We start from the raw sequence: 24437 nt of genomic DNA on the forward strand, positions 1-24437 counted from the left end.
TACGCTCTGGAATTCCCTCCCTAAATCTCTTTATCTCTCTTTCCTCCTTTAAGGTGCTCCTTAAAAGCTACCTCTTTAACCAAGCTTTTGGTAGTCTTTCCTAATTTCTCCTTGTGTGGCTTGGTGTCAAATTTTGTCTGATTACGCTCCTGTGAAGCGCCTCGAGATGTTTTACTACATTAAAGGTACTGTATAAATACAAGCTGTTGTTCAATGGGAAAGTTTACATGGTTCACTTTCATGTTGCTTCAAAACTGGAAATAAAACCGGAGAGGTAAAATACAACAATTAATAGTCATTGTCAGAGCCAAGGCCTTGTTAATCCTTCAGTGAATGACTAAGAGGATTACTGACATATTGTATCCACAGGGAAATTCTCCAATTAAACAGGACAAACTGACTGTGAAAGATATAGAAAAATGTAAAGCATTTAACAGTACTGTCGTCTACCCTGGATCCAAAGATAACAAGTACTTAATCCTCTCTCTCCTGGATAAACACTGCCTTAGGAAGCTTCTTAATAAATTGTAACTCCATACTTCAGTACAAGGGTTCAAATTCCTATATTAAGATCACAAGTCCAGTCCTCGGGCTACCTGTCACTCAGACTCACGCCCTCAGTCCCCCTCACTCAGACTCACTCCCTCAGTCCCCATCACACAGACTCACTCCCTCAGTCGGGCAAATTCCCTCAGTCACGGGCCCCGTATCAAAACTCGCACCAAATCCCGTTCATCCCTGTGTTCGCTGAGCGACATTGGCTCCCAATCCAGCAATTCTCACCCGTGGTCAAATCCCTCCATGGCCTCATCCCTCCCTATCTCTGTAAGCTCTTTCAGCCCTACAATCCTCCGAGATCTCTGTGCTCCTCCAATTCTAGTCTCTTGCACATCCCCCATTTCCTTTACCCCACCATTGGCGGTCATGCCTTCAGCTGCCTAGGCCCTAAGGTCTGGAATACCCTCTCTAAACCTCTCCGCCTCTCTACCTCTTTCTCCTCCCTTAAGACACTACCTCTTTGACCAAGCTTTTGTCCTAGTATCACCTTATGTGGCTCGGTGTCAATTTTTGATTGAATACACTTCTGTGAAGCACCCTGGGACATTTTACTATGCTAAAGGCGCTGCATAGATAGATGTTGTTGTTGTTTGAATGAGACGTAGAACGATAGAGAGTTGGGGCCCCTGAAACTGATTTGTGCAACTGCTTAAGATGCAGATATCTTTAGCGAGCTACCTAACCTACAGTGTATGAATCCCAAATGCCATCCAATACAGACATCACACCCCAGGCCCTGCAGATCCCTGCACAGTGCAACCAGTGAGCATCCTTTCTGAGGCAGCGAGTGGGTAGTGAGCCCAGCTTTTTAATCACTATTCAGGTCTGACAGCTGTTCTGCTGAGTCCACAGAGGGACCCCAGCGACTCTCAGCTCAGACACTGTGTGTAATTAGGTCGAATCTGTCTTACTGCTTATTAACAAGTGCCTGTGCGGAGTGTGGGAACTCAGCATGATTAGAACAGGAGGAGGTACATCAGCTTCCAGTTACCCGAGTCAGCAACTCTGCTACGGTGAACATGATCCGGTGATGATAATAGTTACACACCCACACACCCACCCACACATGGACACCCCCCAGACATACATACACACATGGACACCCCCCACACATACATACACATACGGACATACCCCACACATACATACACATACGGACATCCCCCACACATACATACACACATAGACACCCCACACACACATGCATACGACACTTCCCCCCCCCCCACACACACACACACACATTAAAGCCCATACACACAAATCCCGCGCCCCCCCCATACCCCACCACCCCACACACACCCCGCCCCCCCAATACCTCCTCCACACACACACACACCCACCCCGCCCCTCCCCAATACCCCCTCCACACACACACACCCCGCCCCCAATACCCCCCACACACACACCCTCCCCCCCACACACACCCCTCCCCCCCCACACACACACCCCTGCCCCCCACACACACACCCCTGCCCCCCCACACACACCCCTCTTCCCCACACACACACACCTCCCCCCCCCACACACACCCCTCTTCCCCACACACACACACCTCCCCCCCCCACACACACACACCCCTCCCCCCCCCCACACACACCTCCCCCCCCCACACACACCTCCCCCCCCCCACACACCTCCCCCCCCCCACACACACACACCCCTCCCCCCCCCCACACACACCCCTCCCCCCCCCCCCACACACACCCCTCCCCCCCCACACACACACCTCCCCCCCCCCACACACACCCCTCCCCCCCACACACACCCCTCCCCCCCACACACACCCCTCCCCCCCACACACACACCCCTCCCCCCCACACACACACCCCTCCCCCCCCCCACACACACCCCTCCCCCCCCCACACACACCCCTCCCCCCCCACACACACACCCCTCCCCCCCCACACACACACCCCTCCCCCCCCACACCCTCCCACCCCACACACACACCCTCCCTCCCCCACACACACACACATCCTGCCCCACACACACACCCTCCCCCCCCCCCACACACACACACACCCTTCCCCCCCCACACACACACACACCCTTCCCCCCCACACACACACACACCCCTCCCCCCCACACACACACACCCCTCCCCCCCACACACACACACCCCTCCCCCCCACACACACACACCCCTCCCCCCCACACCCCTCCCCCCCCCCCACACACACACCCCTCCCCCCCCACACACACCCCTCCCCCCCCACACACACCCCTCCCCCCCCACACACTTCCCCCCACTCACACCCCTCCCCCCCCACACACTTCCCCCCACTCACACAGACCCCTTCCCCAAACACCCCTCAACACCTCCCCCCCACCCCTCCCCCCAACACCCCCCCACACACACCCAATCCCCCACACACCCCCCACCATCTCCCCACTCCCCATGCACACACACACACCCAACCATGCCACCCACCAACACACCCCTAACCCCCCAGCACACACCCCCATCACCTGGCCACACCCCCAATCCCCCCCACCCCCAACACACACACACAACCAACACCCCTCCCAATGCACACACCCCCACACACGCACCCCCACACCCCCTCCAACTCCCACTCGCACACCATCCCCCCTCAACACACACCCCACACATGCACTCACACACCCCCACCACACACATGCACTCACACACTCCCACCACCCCACACACCCACAACACCCCTCCCAACACACACCCCATACATGCACTCTCACAACCCGAGCTCACACCCCACACATGCACACACCCCCCCCACCACCCCCAAGCTCCCCTACACACCCTAAACCCCCAACACACACCCAACTCCCTCCCCAACAAACCTCCACCCCCACCAAACACCCACACAGTTAGTGTGTTTTTAGTTAAGACCACTCCTCTTTTCAAAAGTTCGTGCTTCAATTCACATGATAGAAACACAGAAACAAGTTGCTCAACAATAGCTGGTCAGTTTCAAAATTTGCCCGGTGAAAACCCATTAGTTGGGTTTGTGCTTCAAATGTTCGCTGGGTTATTACCTGGATTCTGGGGAGGTCCCAGCAGATTGGAAAACTGCAAATGTAACGTCTCTTATTCAAAAAAGGAGGCAAAGAAAAAGCAGGAAACTATAGACCAGTTATCTTAACATCTGTGGTTTGGAAAATGTTGGAGTCCATTATTAAAGAAGCAGTAACAGGACATTTGGAAAAGCAAAATTTGGTCAGGCAAAGTCAGCATGGATTTATGAAGGGGGAGTCATGTTTGACAAATTTGCTGGAATCCTTTGAGGATGTAACGAACAGGGTAGATAAAGGGGAACTAGTGGATGTAGTGTATTTGGATTTCCAGAAGGCATTTGACAAGGTGCCACACAAAAGGTTACTGCACAAGATAAAAGTTCATGGGGTTGGGGGTAATATGGATAGAAGATTGGCTGACAAACAGAAAATAGAGAGTCGGGATAAATGGTTCATTCTCTGGTTGGCAACCAGTAACTAGTGGGGTGCCGCAGGGATCAGTGCTGGGACCTCAACTATTTACAATCTATATTAATGACTTGGAAGAGGGGACTGAGTGTAACGTAGCCAAGTTTGCTGACGGTACAAAGATGGGAGGAAGGTCAATGTGTGAGGAGGATATAAAGAGACTGCAGGAGGACATAGACAGGCTAAGTGAGTGGGCAAGAATTTGGCAGATGGAGTATAATGTTGAAAAGTGTGAAGTCATGCACTTTGGCAGAAAAAAAATCAAAGAGCAAGTTATTATTTAAATGGAGAAAGATTGCAAAGTGCTGCAGTACAGCAGGACTTGGGGGTACTTGTGCATGAAACACAAAAGGATAGTATGCAGGTACAACAAGTGATCAGGAAGGCCAATGGCATCTTGGTCCTTTATTGCAAAGGGGATGGAGTATAAAAGCAGGTAAGTCTTGTTACAGCTGTACAGGGTATTGGTAAGGCCACACCTGGAATACTGTGTGCAGCTTTGGTTTCCATATTTACGAAAGGATATACTTGCTTTGGAGGCATTCAGAGAAGGTTCACTAGGTTGATCCCGGGGATGAGGGGATTGACTTATGAGGAAAGGTTGAGTAGGTTGTGCCTCTACTCATTGGAATTCAGAAGAATGAGAGGTGATCTTATCGAAACTTATAAGATTATGAGGGGGCTTGACAAGGTGGATGCAGAGAGGATGTTTCCACTGATGGGGGAGACTAGAACTAGAGGGCATGATCTTAGAATAAGGGACCGCTCATTTAGAACTGAGATGATGAGAAATTTCTTCTCTCAGAGGGTTGTGAATCTGTGGAATTCGCTGCCTCAGAGAGCTGTGGAAGCCGGGACATTGAATAAATTTATGACAGAAATAGACAGTTTCTTAAACGATAAGGGGATAAGGGGTTATGGGGAGCGGGTGGGGAAGTGGAGTTGAGTCCATGATCGGATCAGCCATGATCTTATTGAATGGCGGAGCAGACTTGAGGCCTACTCCTGTTCCTTTTTCTTATGTTCTTATGTTCTATTACAGTGAATCATAGTGAATTTATTGATAGACCAGAGCTCTGGACTCTATGCTTTGGAGATTTTGTCCCGACAAAACTGATTTCTCCTTGTAATGTGCTTTCTTTGAATTGGTAGATTAATGGACGTGATAATATTTCTATTTCAAGCTTGTGAAATTCCTATTTGACCGTTTTTCAGTTCTAGTCTGGTCTGGTGAGCTGATAACACATCTCGCGAAAAAATATTACCTCTGCCGCTGGGGCAGAGGATGGAAACCAGAGTATCACAGCAAATGAAACCAGGAGCGCAAGAGCAGAGGAAATACATTTACTTAGTGAAAAGTAAATTTAAAACCGGTATCAGGAAGAATATCTTTATTCAGGCAGAGATATAATCTGGCAGACAGGAGGAGAGAAGATATTGCAGGTTCAGACTGTAGCTGGGTTGTTCTGAGTGTTCGGTCGGAGGGATGGAATTTGAAGAAGGAAGTAGCCTTTTCTTAATGATTTTTTTTATACCAGAGGTTGAGATCCCTAACCGGACATTGAAAAGAGATCTTTATACAAATAATGATGGCACCAATGGTCAGGGCTCAGCAGGGGCAGACTGAATGGAACAATGTTCTCAAGTAAACATGAAGCTCTGTCTCACCTGAGCAAACGCTCAGCTCAGAATCCACTCACTGCTAAAGGTGACATGCAGCATCCGATTCACTGCTGCCCTTGCCCTGGCTAAGATGGTGGAGGTAACAGCACTGAGTGGATGGGTTCAGTGTGTAGATATTAATTCTTTGCTCCCCTCGCTAGCCCAGTTGGTAAATTAATTTCCAGTAAGGCATTGAGGCAAGGCCTCAGGTTATGGCATGTGCCGAGTTAGCTGATTTCAGCGGGGAGCAGCTCTGCAGTTGGCCTCAGTATCCTTGGGGAGAAGTGTAAAATCAGCCAGAGTTCCTGCACCCAAATGCTATCCAGTGTCCCCAGCACAAAGTGGGTCATCAGCTCAGGACAGGACATGACTGGGCTCAGTTGTGATGCCCCAAAAAGTGGAACAGCCTGCTGGCACTCACCGTCTAGCCTTACACATGGAGAGGTCAGTTTGTTGAAGTACTAGAGGACTGCAGATCCCTGAAGATCGATGGGCAGGGTGAGGCGTCACCTGTCTCCAGGACAGAGAATTGAAGTAGAGGAAAGCAGCCAGCAGCCCATTGTGCTCCAACTAAACCCCAGCTACTCCCCAAACTAAACGCCAACTACATCCAGGCTAAACCCAACCTACTTCAAAACTAAACCTCAACTACATCCCAACTAAACCTCAACTACATCCCAACTAATTAACGGGTCTAAAAGCCGTCAAATCCCCTGGACCTGACGGCTTACACCTTCGGGTTTGAGAAGAGGTGGCTACGGAGATAGTGGATGCATTGGTTTTGATCTTCCAGAATTCCGTAGATTCTGGAAGGTCTCCGTGGCTTGGAAGGTAGCAAATGTAACCCCGCTGTTCAAAAAAGGAGGAAAAGAGAAAAAAAGGGAACTATAGGCCAGTTAGCCTGACATCAGTAGTAGAAAAAAATGCTAGAATGTATTATTAAAGATGTAGAGACAGGGCACTTGGAAAATCACAATATGATCAGCGAGAGTCAACACGGTTTTATGAAAAGGAAGTCGTGTTTGACAAATCTATGAAGAGTTTTTTTGAGGGTGTAACTAGCAGAGTTAATAAGGGGGAACCATTGGATTTATTTGGATTTTCAGCAGGCATGCGATAAGATGCCACACAAGAGGTTGTTACACAATAGGGCTCATGGGATTGGGGTAATACATCAGCATGGATTGAGGATTGCCTAACGGATAGAAAATAGAGAGTAGGAATAAACGGGTCATTTTTGGGTGGCAGGATGTCACCAGTGGCGTACCGCAAGAATCAGTGCTTGGGCCTCAGCTATTTACAATCTATATCAATGACTTAGTTGAGGACAGAGTGTAATATATCTACGTTTGCTGATGATACAAAGCTAGGTGGGAAAGTTAGCTGTGAGGAGGACACAATGGGGCCCTAAATTGCCCCCCGCCCCGATTGGGGGCGGTAACCTTCCGGGACCGGGACTTTTATGGGCGGGCCCGGATGCTCCGCATAGCGCTGACGCACTACATCGCCCCTCCCCTTCTATTAAAGGAGAGGGTCACTGCGCACTCTGCATGACCCTTTGGTGGCTGCCATTGGAACACCAGGGCAGCGAGAGACCAGGCCAGCAGCCCAACACCCAAGAAAGAGTGCCAGACTGCACACTGGTACGAAGCTGGTGTTGACATTTGCCCGCACCAGCCTCGCAGGGCGTTAAGGGGTTGACGCGAGGCGGTGAGGGCCAATTATGTAATCGCTGGTTGTGCGGCGACCCGGGGTGCTAGCTGAGGCAGCGCCTGCCAAACCTCCCGGGCAAATTCCCGGGAGGCAGTAGCACCCCCCTCCCCTGGGCGAAAACTGCCTTGCAAGAGAATAGTAAATGTTGATATTCAGAGGGATTTGGGTGTCCTTGTACACAAATCACAGAAAATTAAGATGCAGGTACAACAAGCAATTAGGAAAGCAACTGATAGAAACATAGAAAATAGGTGCAGTAGGTCATTCAGCCCTTCTAGCCTGCACCGCCATTCAATGAGTTCATGGCTGAACATGCAACTTCAGTACCCCATTCCTGCTTTCTCACCATACCCCTTGATCCCCCTAGTAGTAAGGACTTCATCTAACTCCTTTTTGAATATATTTAGTGAATTGGCCTCAACAACTTTCTGTGGTAGAGAATTCCACAGGTTCACCACTCTCTGGGTGAAGAAGTTTCTCCTCATCTCGGTCCTAAATGGCTTACCCCTTATCCTTAGACTGTGACCCCTGGTTCTGGACTTCCCCAACATTGGGAACATTCTTCCTGCATCTAACCTGTCTAAACCCGTCAGAATTTTAAACGTTTCTATGAGGTCCCCTCTCATTCTTCTGAACTCCAGTGAATACAAGCCCAGTTGATCCAGTCTTTCTTGATAGGTCAGTCCCACCATCCCGGGAATCAGTCTGGTGAATCTTCGCTGCACTCCCTCAATAGCAAGAATGTCCTTCCTCAAGTTAGGAGACCAAAACTGTACACAATACTCCAGGTGTGGCCTCACCAAGGCCCTGTACAACTGTAGCAACACCTCCCTGCCCCTGTACTCAAATCTCCTCGCTATGAAGGCCAACATGCCATTTGCTTTCTTAACCGCCTGCTGTACCTGCATGCCAACCTTCAATGACTGATGTACCATGACACCCAGGTCTCGTTGCACCTCCCCTTTTCCTAATCTGTCACCATTCAGATAATAGTCTGTCTCTCTGTTTTTACCACCAAAGTGGATAACCTCACATTTATCCACATTATACTTCATCTGCCATGCATTTGCCCACTCACCTAACCTATCCAAGTCACTCTGCAGCCTCATAGCATCCTCCTCGCAGCTCACACTGCCACCCAACTTAGTGTCATCCGCAAATTTGGAGATACTACATTTAATCCCCTCGTCTAAATCATTAATGTACAATGTAAACAGCTGGGGCCGCAGCACAGAAATTTGCGGTACCCCACTAGTCACTGCCTGCCATTCTGAAAAGTCCCCATTTACTCCTGCTCTTTGCTTCCTGTCTGACAACCAGTTCTCAATCCACATCAGCACACTACCCCCAATCCCATGTGCTTTACCTTTGCACATTAATCTCTTGTGTGGGACCTTGTCGAAAGCCTTCTGAAAGTCCAAATATACCACATCAACTGGTTCTCCCTTGTCCACTTTACTGGAAACATCCTCAAAAAAATTCCAGAAGATTTGTCAAGCATGATTTCCCTTTCACAAATCCATGCTGACTTGGACCTATCATGTCACCTCTTTCCAAATGCGCTGCTATGACATCCTTAATAATTGATTCCATCATTTTACCCACTACTGAGGTCAGGCTGACCAGTCTATAATTCCCTGTTTTCTCTCTCCCTCCTTTTTAAAAAAGTGGGGTTACATTGGCTACCCTCCACTCCATAGGAACTGATCCAGAGTCTATGGACTGTTGGAAAATGACTGTTAATGCATGCGCTATTTCCAAGGCCACCTCCTTAATACTCTGGGATGCAGTCCCTCAGGCCCTGGGGATTTATCGGCCTTCAATCCCATCAATTTCCCCAACACAATTTCCCGACTAATAAAGATTTCCCTCAGTTCCTCCTCCTTACTGGACCCTCTGACCCCTTTTATATCCGGAAGGTTGTTTGTGTCCTCCTTAGTGAATACCGAACCAAAGTACTTGTTCAATTGGTCTGCCATTTCTTTGTTCCCCGTTATGACTTCCCCTGGTTCTGACTGCAGAGGACCTACGTTTGTCTTTACTAACCTTTTTCTCTTTACATATCTATAGAAACTTTTGCAATCCGTCTTAATGTTCCCTGCAAGCTTCTTCTCGTACTCCATTTTCCCTGCCCTAATCAAACCCTTTGTCCTCCTCTGCTGAGTTCTAAATTTCTCCCAGTCCCCGGGTTCGCTGCTATTTCTGGCCAATTTGTATGCCACTTCCTTGGCTTTAATACTATCCCTGATTTCCCTTGATATGCTAGCCTTTATTGCAAGGAGGTTGGAGTATAACAGTAAGGAAGTCTTTCTGCAATTATATAGGGCTTTGGGAAGACCACACCTAGAATACTGTGTAGTTTTGATCTGCTTACCTAAGGAAGGATATATTTGTCTTAGAGAGGATGCAACGCAGGTTCACTAGAATGATTCCTGGGTTGAGAGGGCTGTCCTATAAGGAGTGATTGAACAGAATATATTCTCTGGAGTTGAGAAGAATTAAACATATAAAATTCTTAGTGGGCTTGACAGGGTAGGTAGATGTTGAGAGGTTGTTTCCCCTGGCTGGAGAGTCTGGAATTAAGGGTCATAGTCTCAGGATAAGGGGTCAACCAATTAGGGTTGAGATGAGCAGAAATGTCTTTACTCAGAGGGTTGTAAATCCCTGGAATTTTCTACCCCAGATGGCCGTGGATGCTCAGTTGTTGAGTATATTTAAGACTGAGATAGATGGATGTTTGGGCACTAAGGGAATCGAGGGCTATGGGGATCGGGAGGGAAACTGGAGTTGATGTAAAAGTTCTGCCATGATCTTATTGAATGGCGGAGCAGGCTCGAGGGGCCATGTGGTCCACGCCTGCTCCTATTTCTTGTGTTGATGTGCTTATCTGCATCCCAACTACATCCCAACTACAAAACCCCTCTTGAAAAGGAGCTTGATGTGTATCTAGTTAAAGATTCAAGGTCAACAGATTAAAGTATAGATACAAAGAATTAAAATAGCTGGGGTTTGCACAGATATGCCGGCCCCCCGAAGGATCATGGGTGTGGGGTTGGTGGGGTGACGGAGCTCTGAAATGTCCTGAGTGAAACACAAGAGTTGAAGTTTAGATTAATTCATGGTTTCCTTTGCAGAGACGTCCTTTCAATAAAAAATGCCGAACACTCACTCAACATTCCAGTTGCAGGTTTTAAACAAACTAGGATTTATTTCTCTGGAAAATTGCCCAACACAAAGCAGTTACTGACATGGCAGAATCGCCACTCACAAGATGCATCATCTGCCTGAAATCATGTGGCAACAATATTAAGAAATCAAAAAAATAATTTGCAGGTGAGCATTTGGTTGTAATTTATCAAAATTCCCTGGATTCTGGGGAGGTCCCAGCAGATTGGAAAACAGCAAATGTAAGGAGGCAGAGAAAAAGTAGGAACCTATAGACCAGTTAGCCTAACATCTGTGGTTGGGAAATTGTTGGAGTCCATTATTAAAGAAGCAGTAGTCGGACAATTGGAAAAGCAAAATTCATTCAGACAGAGTCAGCATGAATTTATGAAGGGGATTTCATATTTGACAAATTTGCTGGAAATTGTTTGAGGATGTAACGAACAGGGTGGATAAAGAGGAACCAGTGGATGTGGTGTATTTGGACTTCCAGAAGGCATTTGACAAGGTGCCACATAAAAGGTTACTGCACAAGATAAATGTTCATGGGGTTGGGAGTAATATATTAGCATGGATAGAGGATTGGCTAACTAAAATAAAACAGAGAGTCGGGATAAATGGTTCATTCTCTGGTTGGAAACCAGTAACTAGTGGGGTGCCGCAGGGATCAGTGCTAGGACCCCAACTATTTACAATCTATATTAATGACTTGGAAGAAGGGACTGAGTGTAACGTAGCCAAGTTTGCTGATGATACAAAGATGGGAGGAAAAGCAATGTGTGAGGAGGACACAAAAAGATCTGCAAAAGGACATAGACAGGCTAAGTGAGTTGGCAAAAATTTGGCAGACGGAGTATAATGTCGGAAAGTGTGAGGTCATGCACTTTGGCAGAAAAAATCAAATGGAGAAAGATTGCAAAGTGCCGCAGTACAGCAGGACTTGGGGGTACTTGTGCATGAAACACAAAAGGTTAGTATGCAGGTACAGCAAGTGATCAGGAAAGTCAATGGTATCTTGGCCTTTATTGCAAAGGGGATGGAGTATAAAAGCAGGGAAGTCTTGCTACAGCTATATAAGGTATTGGTGAGGCCACACCTGGAATACTGCGTGCAGTTTTGGTTTCCATATTTACGAAAGGATATACTTGCTGTGGAGGCAGTTCAGAGAAGGTTCACTAGGTTGATTCCGGGGATGAGGGGGTTGACTTATGAGGAAAGGTTGAGTCGGTTGGGCCTCTACTCATTAGAATTCAGAAGAATGAGAGGTGATCTTATCGAAACGTATAAGATTATGAGGGGGCTTGACAAGGTGGATGCAGAGAGGATGTTTCCACTGATGGGGGAGACTAGAACTAGAGGCCATGATCTTAGAATAAGGGGCCGCCCATTTAGAACTGAGATGAGGAGAAATTTCTTCTCTCAGAGGGTTGTAAATCTGTGGAATTCGCTGTCTCAGAGAGCTGTGGAAGCTGGGACATTGAATAAATTTAAGATAGAAATAGACAGTTTCTTAAACGATAAGGGGATAAGGGGTTATGGGGAGCGGGCGGGGAAGTGGAGCTGAGTCCATGATCAGCTTGGCCATGATTTTATTGAATGGCGGAGCAGGCTCGAGGGGCCGTATGGCCTACTCCTGTTCCTATTTCTTATGTTCTTATGTTCTAATGACATGAGGTCAAATTCTGGGTCAGGGCTTGCAATCTGTGCCCGAGCCAAACACCAGACAGAGGGCAAGGCTCAGATGAGGAAATGGGTATTTCATTTCAGGTAGTGTACAAAGACACAAACACAGAAAGGCTCCATCAGTATCTACATAATCAAGTCCACTTGTGTATATGCAAGAGCCCACTGGTACAAACACATGTAGCCCACCTTCAATGCAGGCAGGGCTCATTCGCCCAAACGCCGGCCCGGCCCATCCACCAAACGCAGGCCAGGCCCATCCACCCAAATGCAGGCCAGGCCCATCCACCCAAACGCAGGCCCGGCCCATCCACCCAAACGCAGGCCCGGCCCATCCACCCAAACGCCAGCCCGGCCTATTCACCCAATTGCGGGCCCGGCCTATTCACCCAATCACAGGCTCGGCCCATCCACCCAAAAGCAGGCTGGCCTATTTGCACATGCAGTTGAAGACAGCAATGAAAACCCAGGCGTTTGGTGATTTTTGATGACCAAGTTACAGAGCTATCTGATTGAAGACTCACCGAGCAATCACCCGAATTATGGCTGCTGCGTGGGGAAGGGAACTTTATCACTCAGCCAATAGTGGCCACTATTACCACAAAATGGAGGATTTTCACTTTTGTCGACCCTACCCACATCAGATACAGAGTAAAGCTTCCTCCACACTGTCTCATCAAACACTCCCAGGGCAGCTACAGCACAGGTTAGATACAGAATAAAGCTCCCTCTACACTGTCTCAATAATTCACATTGAGAAGAGTGTGACATTCTGGGGTTGAGGCTACTGTTCGGTGTGAGATCAGGGTCACTTACATGCTGTGGATCCATCTCCAGTAGAAACTCATCTCGCATAGAACTCAATGCCAAAAGAGGAGAGCGGCCGCTCATTGTACCTATATTAGCTTGGATTCAAACCCAGGTCACCTCCCAAATGAACCATTAAAACCATTCACCAGATTAGTTGGAGAGCGACAGTCCTCTTCTCCCCAAATTTCGATGCTAGTGCCAAACTAACTGAAGGAATCTGTGAACTGAAGCCAGCAGTTGGGTTTGGACCCTATGGTCTGTACTCTGCCTGATAGTCAGAGGAAGTGCGGGATGTAAGATCGCTTGATGTAATTTTGCTTCCGTGCTCTCTGCAGGTGTTGACTCCTTCCGTGAACTGTTGGCAGGTTCCAAATTACCTCCCCGGTCTTACCCAAGTGGCACTTGTTCAGGTGCAATCCTCGACCGCAAATGCAGCAGGCTATTCAACTGTAGAAAGTATCAGAAGCAGGATGGGACAATCTGGATCCAGCCTGTCACTGATCTTCCTCTTTGGGTACAAGAGGAACGGGTCAGTGCCGTCCTGGCAGAGATACGAGCAGGGAATCAGTGCTAGGCGGAGCTGCTCAGTCTCACATCGAGCCCTTGCTGTATAAATGGTATCATTACATGTGGAACAAACCCCAGAGAGCAATCGGATATTTTTTTAATTAATGCCACAACAAGCCGATTCACAGTAAGGAGAGATGAGCAATACAAACTCCAACAAACAAAAACGTAAATATAGCAACTATGTGGAACTTGCACTTTGAACCCTCCCTGCCATCCTGAAGGGGCTGACCCTCACTGAGGTACAGATTCCACGAGTGTTACTCTCCCTCTGGTACCTCGCCCACAGGGGAAGTTTGGGTGAACTACTCCACTGTGCAGTGGCTGGCAGCCCAGGCTTATCCTGTACTCACCAGATATCCACACACACACACACACACACACAAAGAGGAGACAATTAATAATAATCAGGAACAGGAACCCCCACTTCTTCTCCCCTGCCTAGCCCAAGGGTACGGAGGCTAGTGGCATGACCCCTGACCTCTGCCTTGGCAGAGATAAGCTGAGCCACTGGCAGTGGGATCTCCCCGACCCAGTTAGCTGGAGAATTCCAAACCGCTTGTCTTCTTTCTCACCAGAACCTTTGTGTTTCTAACCTGCACCGGGGGGGGGGGGGGATTCATCAATCCTGGGCACACACAACGCCGGGACTTCACCGGCTTTGCACCCGGCATGGGCAAGAGCAGCTCCACAAAGTAATAAAAAAGCCTCACAGAGAGGGTCACGCAACAGACAACAATTTGCAATCAATTCTTCAAGTGCACAGCCAGGGTCACTAGAACGACGCACAGATTTGGCGTGGGGAACAATGCTGCACACCACTACCTGCTAGCATGAGAAAAGCTGCAGAAATGTCATTGGCCATAAATTTCAGGGTTCCGAGACATTGCGTTCTGCTCATTCGTGTCCACGCCCCCGCACCCAAAATGCTGAACAATTTCTCGTCCTTTCTCCACCTGCCCCACAGCTCGAGCAAAGGGGGAGAGGAGGGTAGGGGAGAATACAGTCCCTTCCAAGCCCCAGATCCAATCCAGCATTACCCTCGTACTTCAGACAAGCTATGAAGCAGCTTCCTTACTCAGTCTGTACAGATGGGTGCTAAAGTTAAGTTGAGAGGTTAGGCCGAGTTTCCTCCTGCACTATGCAGCAAAGCGTATCCGAGCCTCCGCTCCTATATCAAGGCTCCTTCCCTCTGTGAACATCGTCACGGCGATTGGGATTTCTCATCTTTTGATTGGTCGCCATCCTTGGCAGCGGTGTCCTCCTTTGTTTCCAGGTCAAAATTCTGGTGGAAGGAACAAGAGTGATACTAGTGTTAGCCAATGTGTTAGGTACACATATATCCTCCTCCAGACTGCCTCTCAATCTACCCATCGCTCTGCATCAATCCCCAACTAATCCCACTGCTCCACTCTCTCCCAATGGCCCTGTATCAATCCCCAACTAATCCCACTGCCCTGCTCTCTCCCCATAGTCCTATCAATTCCCAACTAATCCCACTCTCTCCCCATCACCCTGTATCAAACGCCAACTAATCCCACTGCCCCGCTTTCTCCCCATCGCACCATATCAATCCCCAACTAATCCCACTGCCCCACTCTCCCAATCGCCCTGTATCAATCCCCAACTAATCCCACTGCCACACTCTCTCCCCATCGCCCTGTATCAATCCCCAACTAATCCCATTGCCCCACTCTCTCCCCATCGCCCTGTATCAATCTCCAACTAATCCCACTGCCCCCTCTCTCCCAATCGCCCTGTATCAATCCCCAACTAATCCCACTCTCTCCCCATCGCCCTGTATCAATCCCCAACTAATCCCACTGCACCTCTCTCTCCCAAACGCCCTGTATCAATCCCCAACTAATCCCACTGCCCGACTCTCTCCCCATCGCATCGTATCAATTCCCAACTAATAACACTGCCCTGCTCTCTCCCATTGGCCCCGTATCAAACCCCAACTAATCCCACTGCTCCACTCTCTCCCAATGGCCTTGTATCAATCCCCAACTAATCCCACTGCCCTGCTCTCTCCCCATAGTCCTATCAATCCCCAACTAAGCCCACTGACCAGCTCTCTCCCCATCAGCATGTATCAAAACCCAACTAATCGGACTGTGCCAGTCTCTCCCCAAAGCCCTGTGTCAATTCAAAATAATCCAACTGATTGGCTCGCTCCCCATTTTAACCCAGTGATGATGAAGGATGGCGATATATTTCTCAATCAGCATGGTGTGTAACTTGGGAGGTGAACTTCCCATCCACTTGTCCTTCTATGTTGCAGAGGTCACGGATTTGGGAGATGCTGTCAAAGAAACCTTGGCAACTTGCTGCAGTGCATACTGTAGATGGTACACAGTACAGCCACAGTTAAGTGATTTGTTTCAAGAGCACAGGCCTGAGAAATGAGGTGCCGAGGCCGATCGGATGTGGAACAGACCCTGCTGTAACTGACCTGTTCCGTAAACCCACTCAGGCTCCATAATGCATCAGTTGTTTGTCAGCAATTGTAGATTTTTAGACAATGTGAAGTAGAGTCAAATCTTAGAGCAGCATGAATTGAAACTTGAGCTTTGCCACAAATTAATTTTTAGCAGCAGGGACTCTTATGGTTGGAGTCAGTAAATTGCTCTGTAATGCAGCAGAAAGGATATCCCGACTCTCGAGCAATGGCTCAGAGAAGCAGGAATGATACCCAGGCTCCTGGAGCAGCAGGAATGATATCCAGGCTCCTGGATCAGCAGGAATGAAGAAAGAAAAGACTTGCATTTGTATAGCGCCTTTCATGACCACTGGACATCCCAAAGCGCTTTACAGCCAATGAAGTACTTTTGAAGTGTAGTCACTGTTGTAATGTGGGAAACGCAGCAGCCAATTTGCACACAGCAAGCTCCCACAAACAGCAATGACCAGATAATCTACTTTAGTGACGTTGATTGAGGACTAAATATTGGCCAGGACATTGAGGCTAACTTCCCTGCTCTTCTTCGAAATAGTGCCATGGGATTCTTTACATCCACTTGAGGGGGCAGACGGGGCCTCGGTTTAACATCTCATCTGAAAGACGGCACCTCCGACAGTGTAGCACTCCCTCAGCACTGCACTAGCGTGTCAGCTGAGATTTTTGTGCTCAAGTCTCTGGAGTGGGACTTGAACCCATAACCTTCTGACTCAGAGGCGAAGGTGCTACCAACTGAGCCACATCTTGCGCTCGAAGCAGCGGGAATTATATTCAGGCTCCTGAATCTAGCTGAAAACGAGTTCCATCTTTTGCACTTTTATTGGCTCTTGAGCAGCGGGAATGATATCCTGCCCCGGAGCAGTGGGAATGATATCCTGCCCTGGAGCAGCGGGAATGATATCCAGGTTCCCGGATCTGGGTGAAAACGAGTTCCATCATTTGCACATTTATTTCTACAGTAGTGGGAGCAGCTGAATCCCAGCTCACCCATGGTAATGAGAGCACCATGATGCTCAGCTTGGTAACAAGAGCACCCGTCCTCCAGGTTCCTCACTCGGACCCTCTCTGCACATCACCCTCTGCCCTTTACCCCTCCTGCAGTTGCCTTGGTTCTCCTCTCTGGAACACCCTCCCTAAACCCCTCTGCCTTCCTTGTACCTTTAAACCCATCTCTTTAGCCAAGCGGTCACTCATGTTTCCCAACTCTCCTGCCATGGCTCCATGTCCATCGTGGAGTCTCACACCTGAGGAACAGCGAGGGACAAGGTCCCGGAGGGTGGAACACTTGCTTCAGTCAGAGGCAATGCTGCCTTGAGAGCAGAGGAGAGGGGACATCCAATGGCCCAGTGGCTAAATGCATCCCTGGCTACGGAGCCAGTTGCTGGGTTCAATCACCAGCCTCAGCCCAGCTGGCTGATCATAGCCAGGGTGTCGTATCAATTAGCCTCAGTACCCCTCGAGTCCGGACCCATAGATAGCATATGCACATTTACATGTGTGTACATGTAGACACGTGCAAGTATACGTGTGAGCACGCCACACACATACACGGGGGAGGCCTCAAGTGTGGTGGATCAGGCTTAGCAGAGATGCTGTCCCCATGGACAATGACCTATCAAAGAGCAGCCGGTGCTCCTGGGGAAAAGCTTCGAGAAAGCCAGAGCGTTTAACCATACACGGCTCACAGTTCAGTATTAGGCGAGTTTCTTTATACAGCCACTCCCAGTGCAGCTCAACACTGGACAAAGGAGGCCTCGGCCATTCACTACGGTACTACATTGCCATCTGTTGGGTGACCACTGGTACTGCAATTCAATAATGGAATAATGCCAGAGCAGATTAAAGACAGAGCAATGGTTAACCAGAGACTGACACCAGTGGGGAGTGGGTGGAACAGAGAGACGCAGTGAGAGAGCGACAGACCGTAACAAACCGAGAAAGAGTGAAACAGAGCAAGCTACATAGGAGAAACACACACACAGAGCAAGGGCCACATAGTGAGACACACAGCATGGGTCATACAGTGAGACACACAAGGGTCACAGAGTGAGACAAGGAGCGGGACACGCAGTCAGAGTGACTCATTAAAGGTGTTTGAGTTGCAGGGCCGGGCAGGAGGGGCACATTCTCCTTCAAACTGGCTCTCATTTACTGTGTTAGGCTCTCACACAGTGTGAAACCCCCACAGTTAATAATGTATGCAGAAATATAGGGCCTTGTCACAACTGGTACAGGAGATCGGATGGAATAGAAATTGCTGGGAGCAAGTTAATCTCACACACTGACATCTACTCTGTGCCTCACTGAGCTCGGAATGAGATCCACTCTCCCAGCAATCACCCTGCAAATGAGATTAGTAAATTCAAACTTTCAGAGAGGATAAAGGCAGTCCGTTCTGGGTCAGCTGGTCATAGCCAGAGAAGCAGCTAATGCTGCAATTAGCCTCAGTGCCCTGAGCTTTGAAGGGTGGGGGGGGGGGGTTGGCAGAAATCAAACAGCATTCCCATTCCCCGGTGCTACCTGTCAACCCCCCCCGCTAGAAAGTGTTGGTTTGTGAATGCCAGGTGAGAATGTGATAGGATCAGACTGCACAGTGCTGCACTCTACAGTTGAATAACTCTTTTAACTTTTACATGAAGAATGGCCGGTGGGAGATACAGGAGGGTGGGCGGTGGGTGGGTTACAGGAGGGTGGGCGGTGGGTGGGATACAGGAGGGTGGGCGGTGGGAGATACGGGGTGGGGGGGGTGGGATACAGGAGGGTGGGCGGTGGGAGATACGGGGGGGGGGCGGGTGGGATACAGGAGGGTGGGATACAGGAGGGTGGGTGGGATACAGGAGGGTGGGCGGTGGAAGATACAGGGGGGGGGTTGGGATACAGGAGGGTGGGCGGTGGGAGATACGGGGGGGGGGTGGTGGGATACAGGAGGGTGGGCGGTGGGAGATACCGGGGGGGGGGGGGGTGGGATACAGGAGGGTGGGCGGTGGGAGATACGGGGGGGGGGGTGGGATACAGGAAGGTGGGGGGTGGGTGGGATACAGGAGGGTAGGCGGTGGGTGGGATACAGGAGGGTGGGCAGTGGGTGGGATACAGGTGGGTGGGCGGTGGGTGGGATACAGGAGGGTAGGCGGTGGGTGGGATACAGGAGGGTAGGCGGTGGGTGGGATACAGGAGGGTGGGTGGTGGGAGTTACAGGGGGGGGGGTGGGATACAGGAGGGTGGGGGGGGGGGATACAGGAGGGTGGCCATCAGCTGCAAGACCCCTGTAACAGTGAAGAGCCTGTAGTGGAAGCAGGGGGAGAGTACACAGGAGGGGGAGAAGGTGCAGCGGGTGACAGGAAATTGCTTTCCATTCACTAGTTGGCAGGACTCTGGCCCCAACACAGCATAAACTATGGGCCAATGGCAACAAGCTCAGGCCCCCACTCACATCTCGCTGGGTAATCCACCTGCCAGCATGTATGGCTCATTACTAAACCCTCCTCCCTTCCAACACTGCATGCCAACAAACTGAACACCATCATCCCAGAGTCTAGGGATAGCAACAGGACTCGGGACAAAGCACGTTCATCCCATTTACTGGGGTCACCAGGTTACAAAAGCTTTGGGGACGGTGAAGAGTCATCATAGCTTTGAGATCTTCCTTCCTACCCTAGTTCAAGGCTTTAAAACTCCTGGTGTGTTACTGAGCCACAATGGCCCAGAAGCTCCCAGTGCAGTCGTGGTCTGTCCCCAGTTAGCTGACCACAGCTGGGGCAACGGTAGAGACTGGGTTAGAGAAAATTAGCCAGAATTCCCACTTAATGCCTCTCCGTCTGTGCCCTCCTACACTGTTCCAATGAAGCACAACGCAGGTTTCAGAACAGTGCCGCCTCTACCTCTGGGTACCCTGTAACCCTCTGGTCAGAATACTAACACGAGTGGCTTCACACCTTAGCTTTCCCTCCCATTTTTTGAGAGGTAAGGGGTGCTGGGGTTGGGGGGGTCCAGCTGGCATCAGCAAGTTGGCATTTCAAGGAGGGGACCCTTCGCCAGCATCACGCTGGCTGGGGTCCACAGTCGGCATGTAGCCTTGTCTCATCTCTTTCCGGGAGTTCGTTTCCCCTCTGCTGCATTTTCTGCTCAATGCTTTCTCACCATCTTACTTTCATCACCCCCTTTCATTGCCTCATGGAGATGATCTTCCTCTCCCATCATCCCCCAGTTTCAACTCTTTTCAAAAACCCTTCTACCCATAAAGCCTTCCTCTCCTCCCTTGCCCCCTTGTTCTTTGTTCAGTTCCATTAAAGGACCACCTTGTCATCCAAGTGTGATGAAGAGCCGACACCAGACATGTTAACATGTCCTTCTCCCTCTGACATACTGACTGACCTGCTGTACTTATGAACAAATGAACAATGACGGACAGGTAATGACCATTTGGTCCATCGTGCCTGTGCCACACAACTGCGATACTGTGTGTATCACAACGTATACGGACACACAAACTTTGTGGTTTCATTTCAGATTTCCAGCAATTCCAGTTTCTTGTGTTATATTTCCACGTCTAATCGTTACCCAGTCGCCTCTGATGGAAACCGCGTGTCCAGTGTAGCTTGACCACTACACACCCACACCTGGAGGTGGGGGTCCTGTCGACCTGACCCCTGACCCTTGGTGCCTGCAGAAGAGGAGCAGAGAAACCGGGGAATCTGGTATGAGCCTCGGCTCTGCTCCGGCTAATTCCCGAGGCTGAATGAGCTGCCACGATTCTCCCGGTGAATTCAGGTCGACCCCAGCCCGCGGTGCGGCGTGTGAAGACTCACCTCCAGCTCCCGCATTACTTCGTCCATGAAATCACTGGTGTTCTGTTTGTATGACACTGCCAGTTTTATCGTGTCACGAAACAGCTGCAGATAAAGGGACAGAAAGTAGGAGAAAGGGGTTAATGGCCCAAGTGTCGACATTTAAGGAACAGCTCGCATTTTTATAGTGCTTTTCATAACCTCAGGACGTCTCAAAGCGTTTTACAGCCAATGAATTACTTTTGAAGTGTAGTCACTGTTGTAATATGACCGTCTTTCTGCACACAGCATGATTCCACAAACGTCACTGAGATAATGATCGCAACATGTCTTTGTTTTAAAGTGATGTTGGTTGAGGGATAAATATTGGCCAGGATAGAGGGGCAAATTCCCCTGCTCTTCTTTGAATAGAGCCATGGGATCTTTTACATTCACCTGAGACGACCTCGATTTAATGTCTCATCCAAGAGACAGCACCTCCAACAGTGCAGCGCTCCCTCAGTACTGCCCCTCCGACAGTGCAGCGCTCCCTCAGTACTGCCCCTCCGACAGTGTACCGCTCCCTCAGTACTGCCCCTCCGACAGTGCAGCGCTCCCTCAGTACTGCCCCTCCGACAGTGCAGCGCTCCCTCAGTACTGCCCCTCCGACAGTGCAGCGCTCCCTCAGTACTGCACTGTGTGTTAGCTGTGGGAGCACTCTCATCTGAGTCAGAATATTGTGGGTACAAGCTGCACTCCAGAGACTGCAGCACGAATTCTAGGCTAACACTCTCTTCCATTCAAGGCGTTGCATAGAATCTACAGCACAGAAACAGGCTATTCTACCCACACGAGCCCGTTCCCACTCTAATTACCTCCTCCCACCCGGCCCCCCTATCCCTCTAATCCCCTTTCCCACACTTGTGCATCAAACTTCCCCTTAAATGTTAGATAATAGACTTTCGACTGAATGTAATTTTTCATTATTTAATAAATTCACTTAAAATTTAAACTTAAAACACAGTCTGATGTACTGCTCTATTTCGGAGACCATAGAGAGATGCTGTGGTGGGAAAGGATATATTCCAGTAGATTAAAAATAATTACCAGACAGAATTTACTGTACATTATCCTGGACACATTACTGAAAGCTTATCTAGATCTCAAGGCTAAGATAGACAGACACTCTCAAAATGGTTTAACAACTTGCATTTATATAGTGCCATTAACATAGAAAAACATCCCAAGGTGCTAATTCTTACGGAGGTGTAAAGAAAAAAGCTAAGCCAAAGTCAAAAGAGGGAAGTGTGGTAAGAAAAAGCCAAGGTGGCTGACTAGTTATGTACAAAGACAAACAAGATATAAACAGAAATGTTTCTATCAATTGAAAGCATTTAAGATTCAACTAAACAGAGATGAGTACAAGGAACTGAAGAAAACAAAGGCTGCTATAAGATAAGCAAAAAGGCTAATGGAAAAAAGGATCGTTGCCAACTGTGGAAGTAATGGGAAAAGCTTTTTCAATTATGTGAAGAGTCAGAAAACTGTCAAAGTGTATTGGGCTACTGAAAGGTGTTCGAGGACAGGTTATAAAGGACTCACTGGGTATGGTAGAAATATTAAATGAGCACTTTGCACCTTTGAAGATGATGCTTGACTATTAGAATTTAATAATGTTACTAACAAAACTAGTACTATTAACATAGATGAACATATTGTTTTAAAAAGAATAAGAACTTGAAAATAGATCGAGCAGCTGGGCCGGTTGATAACCTCCCGAGGGCCCTCGGGATATGGGACATGTGCTCTGCAAGCCCCAAGCTTATATTTTTAGCAGCTCACTGCGCTCCAGAATGGTTCCTGTAGACTGAAAGCAGGCTAAGGTAGACCCCATCTTTATAAAAGGTGACAAGACGAAGCCGGGTAATTATAGGCCCATTAGTTTGATATCAGTAATAGGCAAGATGCTTGAGGGAATCATTAGGGGTGCAATATATGAATGCTTGGATAAGGAGAGGGGTTTTAGGGATACCCAGCATGGTTTCATAAAAAGGGCGTGTCTTACAACTTTAATTGCATTTTTCTAGAAGTTACAAAGTTGGTGGATGAGGGAAGTCCCATAGATATTGTCTACTCAGACTTCGAAAAAGCTTTTGATAAGGTCCTGCACAAGAGGCTTCTCTACAAGATCGAAGCCTCTGGTATTAGTTGCTCGTTACTATATTTATTAATAATCTGGATGTAGCTGCTGGAGGCACAATCTGCAAATGTGAAGAGTATACGAAGGTCTATGCTCGTCTACTTCAGGCAAATCCTAATGTGTTGAGAGATTGGGCTCGTGACTGGCAAGTGATGTATAACTTGGTTAAATGCACTGTTATGCATGTGGGCAGGGCAAATGCTCAACATTCATACGCCCTTCAAGGAAAAGCATTAAAGGTAGAGCTAGACGTATAAGATTATGAGGGGGCTTGACAAGGTGGATGCAGAGAGGATGTTTCCACTGATGGGGGAGACTAGAACTAGAGGGCATGATCTTAGAATAAGGGGCCGGCCATTTAAAACAGAGATGAGGAGGAATTTCTTCTCTCAGAGGGTTGTAAATCTGTGGAATTCGCTGCCTCAGAGAGCTGTGGGAGCTGGGACATTGAATAAATTTAAGACAGGAATAGACAGTTTCTTAAACGATAAGGGGATAAGGGGTTATGGGGAGCGGGTGGGGAAGTGGAGCTGAGTCCATGATCAGATCAACCATGATAGTGAATGGCGGAGCAGGCTCGAGGGGCCATATGGCCTACTCCTGTTCCTATTTCTTATGTTCTTATGTTACTTTTCGTGAAGTTTCTGTGACGAAAGTGGAGAATTATGGCACTACCCTCTCACTGCCCCACAAGGGGCGTTATTACTGAACATAGAGCTAATTCGAAAGATGAGAATAAGATTTCCGATTACACGGCAGGCTATATAATTAATCCCCTGCCGACCATTACACAGTAGTGTACAGCATGGCCCCAACTGGTGGCAGCACTTCAGTTACACAACAATGGGACTCCCCCGTACCCGCTAATGGCGGCGGAGAGGCAGCCGGCAGAGAGCTACAAGATAACGCAGTGCGTGGCCGAGTTCGTAGAGAATGAGTTCGGAAATGACCCGAAATCCTTAAAGAAGCTCCCCAAAATAACCGAGGAGCTGGCTGTACAAAAGAAACCTGGAAGAGCAGGTACGGTGCCCGGGCCTCGGGATTGGGACAATTCATTCGGGTTTAGCAGCTTCTCACCTCTCCTTCTCCCACCCCCCAAAAACCTGCTCATAAAAATAAAACCCACGTAGACTGAATAAATAAAACCAGCCGCTGCTAAAATAAATCTAAAGCACTGGCACAAGTCGCAGAAATAAAACATTGGGTCAGTCGCGAAATCGGAAAGGTGTTTATTTTATGTATGTTCCCAATCATAGGGCTGCAATCGAATGTTTGGAAACAATATCTAACAGCGTCTTTATATGAGAGAAATTCCACAACTATAAGGCCTGGCTAAAGGCAGTTTGTCAACTGCGAACTCCAGTAACAACTTACTGGGGTTGTAGCAACT

The 24437-nt window shown here is 48.8% G+C and overlaps 1 protein-coding gene across 3 annotated transcripts in view; it reads right to left on the reverse strand.

The window, feature by feature from the left end:
• Positions 1 to 24437, reverse strand: part of rabl2 (RAB, member of RAS oncogene family-like 2) — a 92733-nt gene that overhangs the window by 53355 nt on the left and 14941 nt on the right. For 2 of the 3 annotated variants that reach the window (XR_011596273.1, XR_011596272.1), the window contains exons 7-8: positions 20890 to 20973; positions 14702 to 14908 (exon numbers count right to left, since the gene is read on the reverse strand). Coding sequence is in view for 1 of the 3 variants with exons in the window: in XM_070897282.1 (XP_070753383.1) it covers positions 14828 to 14908; positions 20890 to 20973 (165 nt within the window). In the remaining 2 variants the exon portion in view is untranslated. Of the gene's footprint in view, positions 1 to 13704; positions 14909 to 20889; positions 20974 to 24437 lie in introns of those variants that run through there. The other variant, XM_070897282.1, reaches the window with a different exon arrangement.

Source organism: Pristiophorus japonicus, chromosome 13 (genome assembly GCF_044704955.1).
Source record: "Pristiophorus japonicus isolate sPriJap1 chromosome 13, sPriJap1.hap1, whole genome shotgun sequence".
Lineage (NCBI taxonomy): Eukaryota > Metazoa > Chordata > Chondrichthyes > Pristiophoridae > Pristiophorus > Pristiophorus japonicus.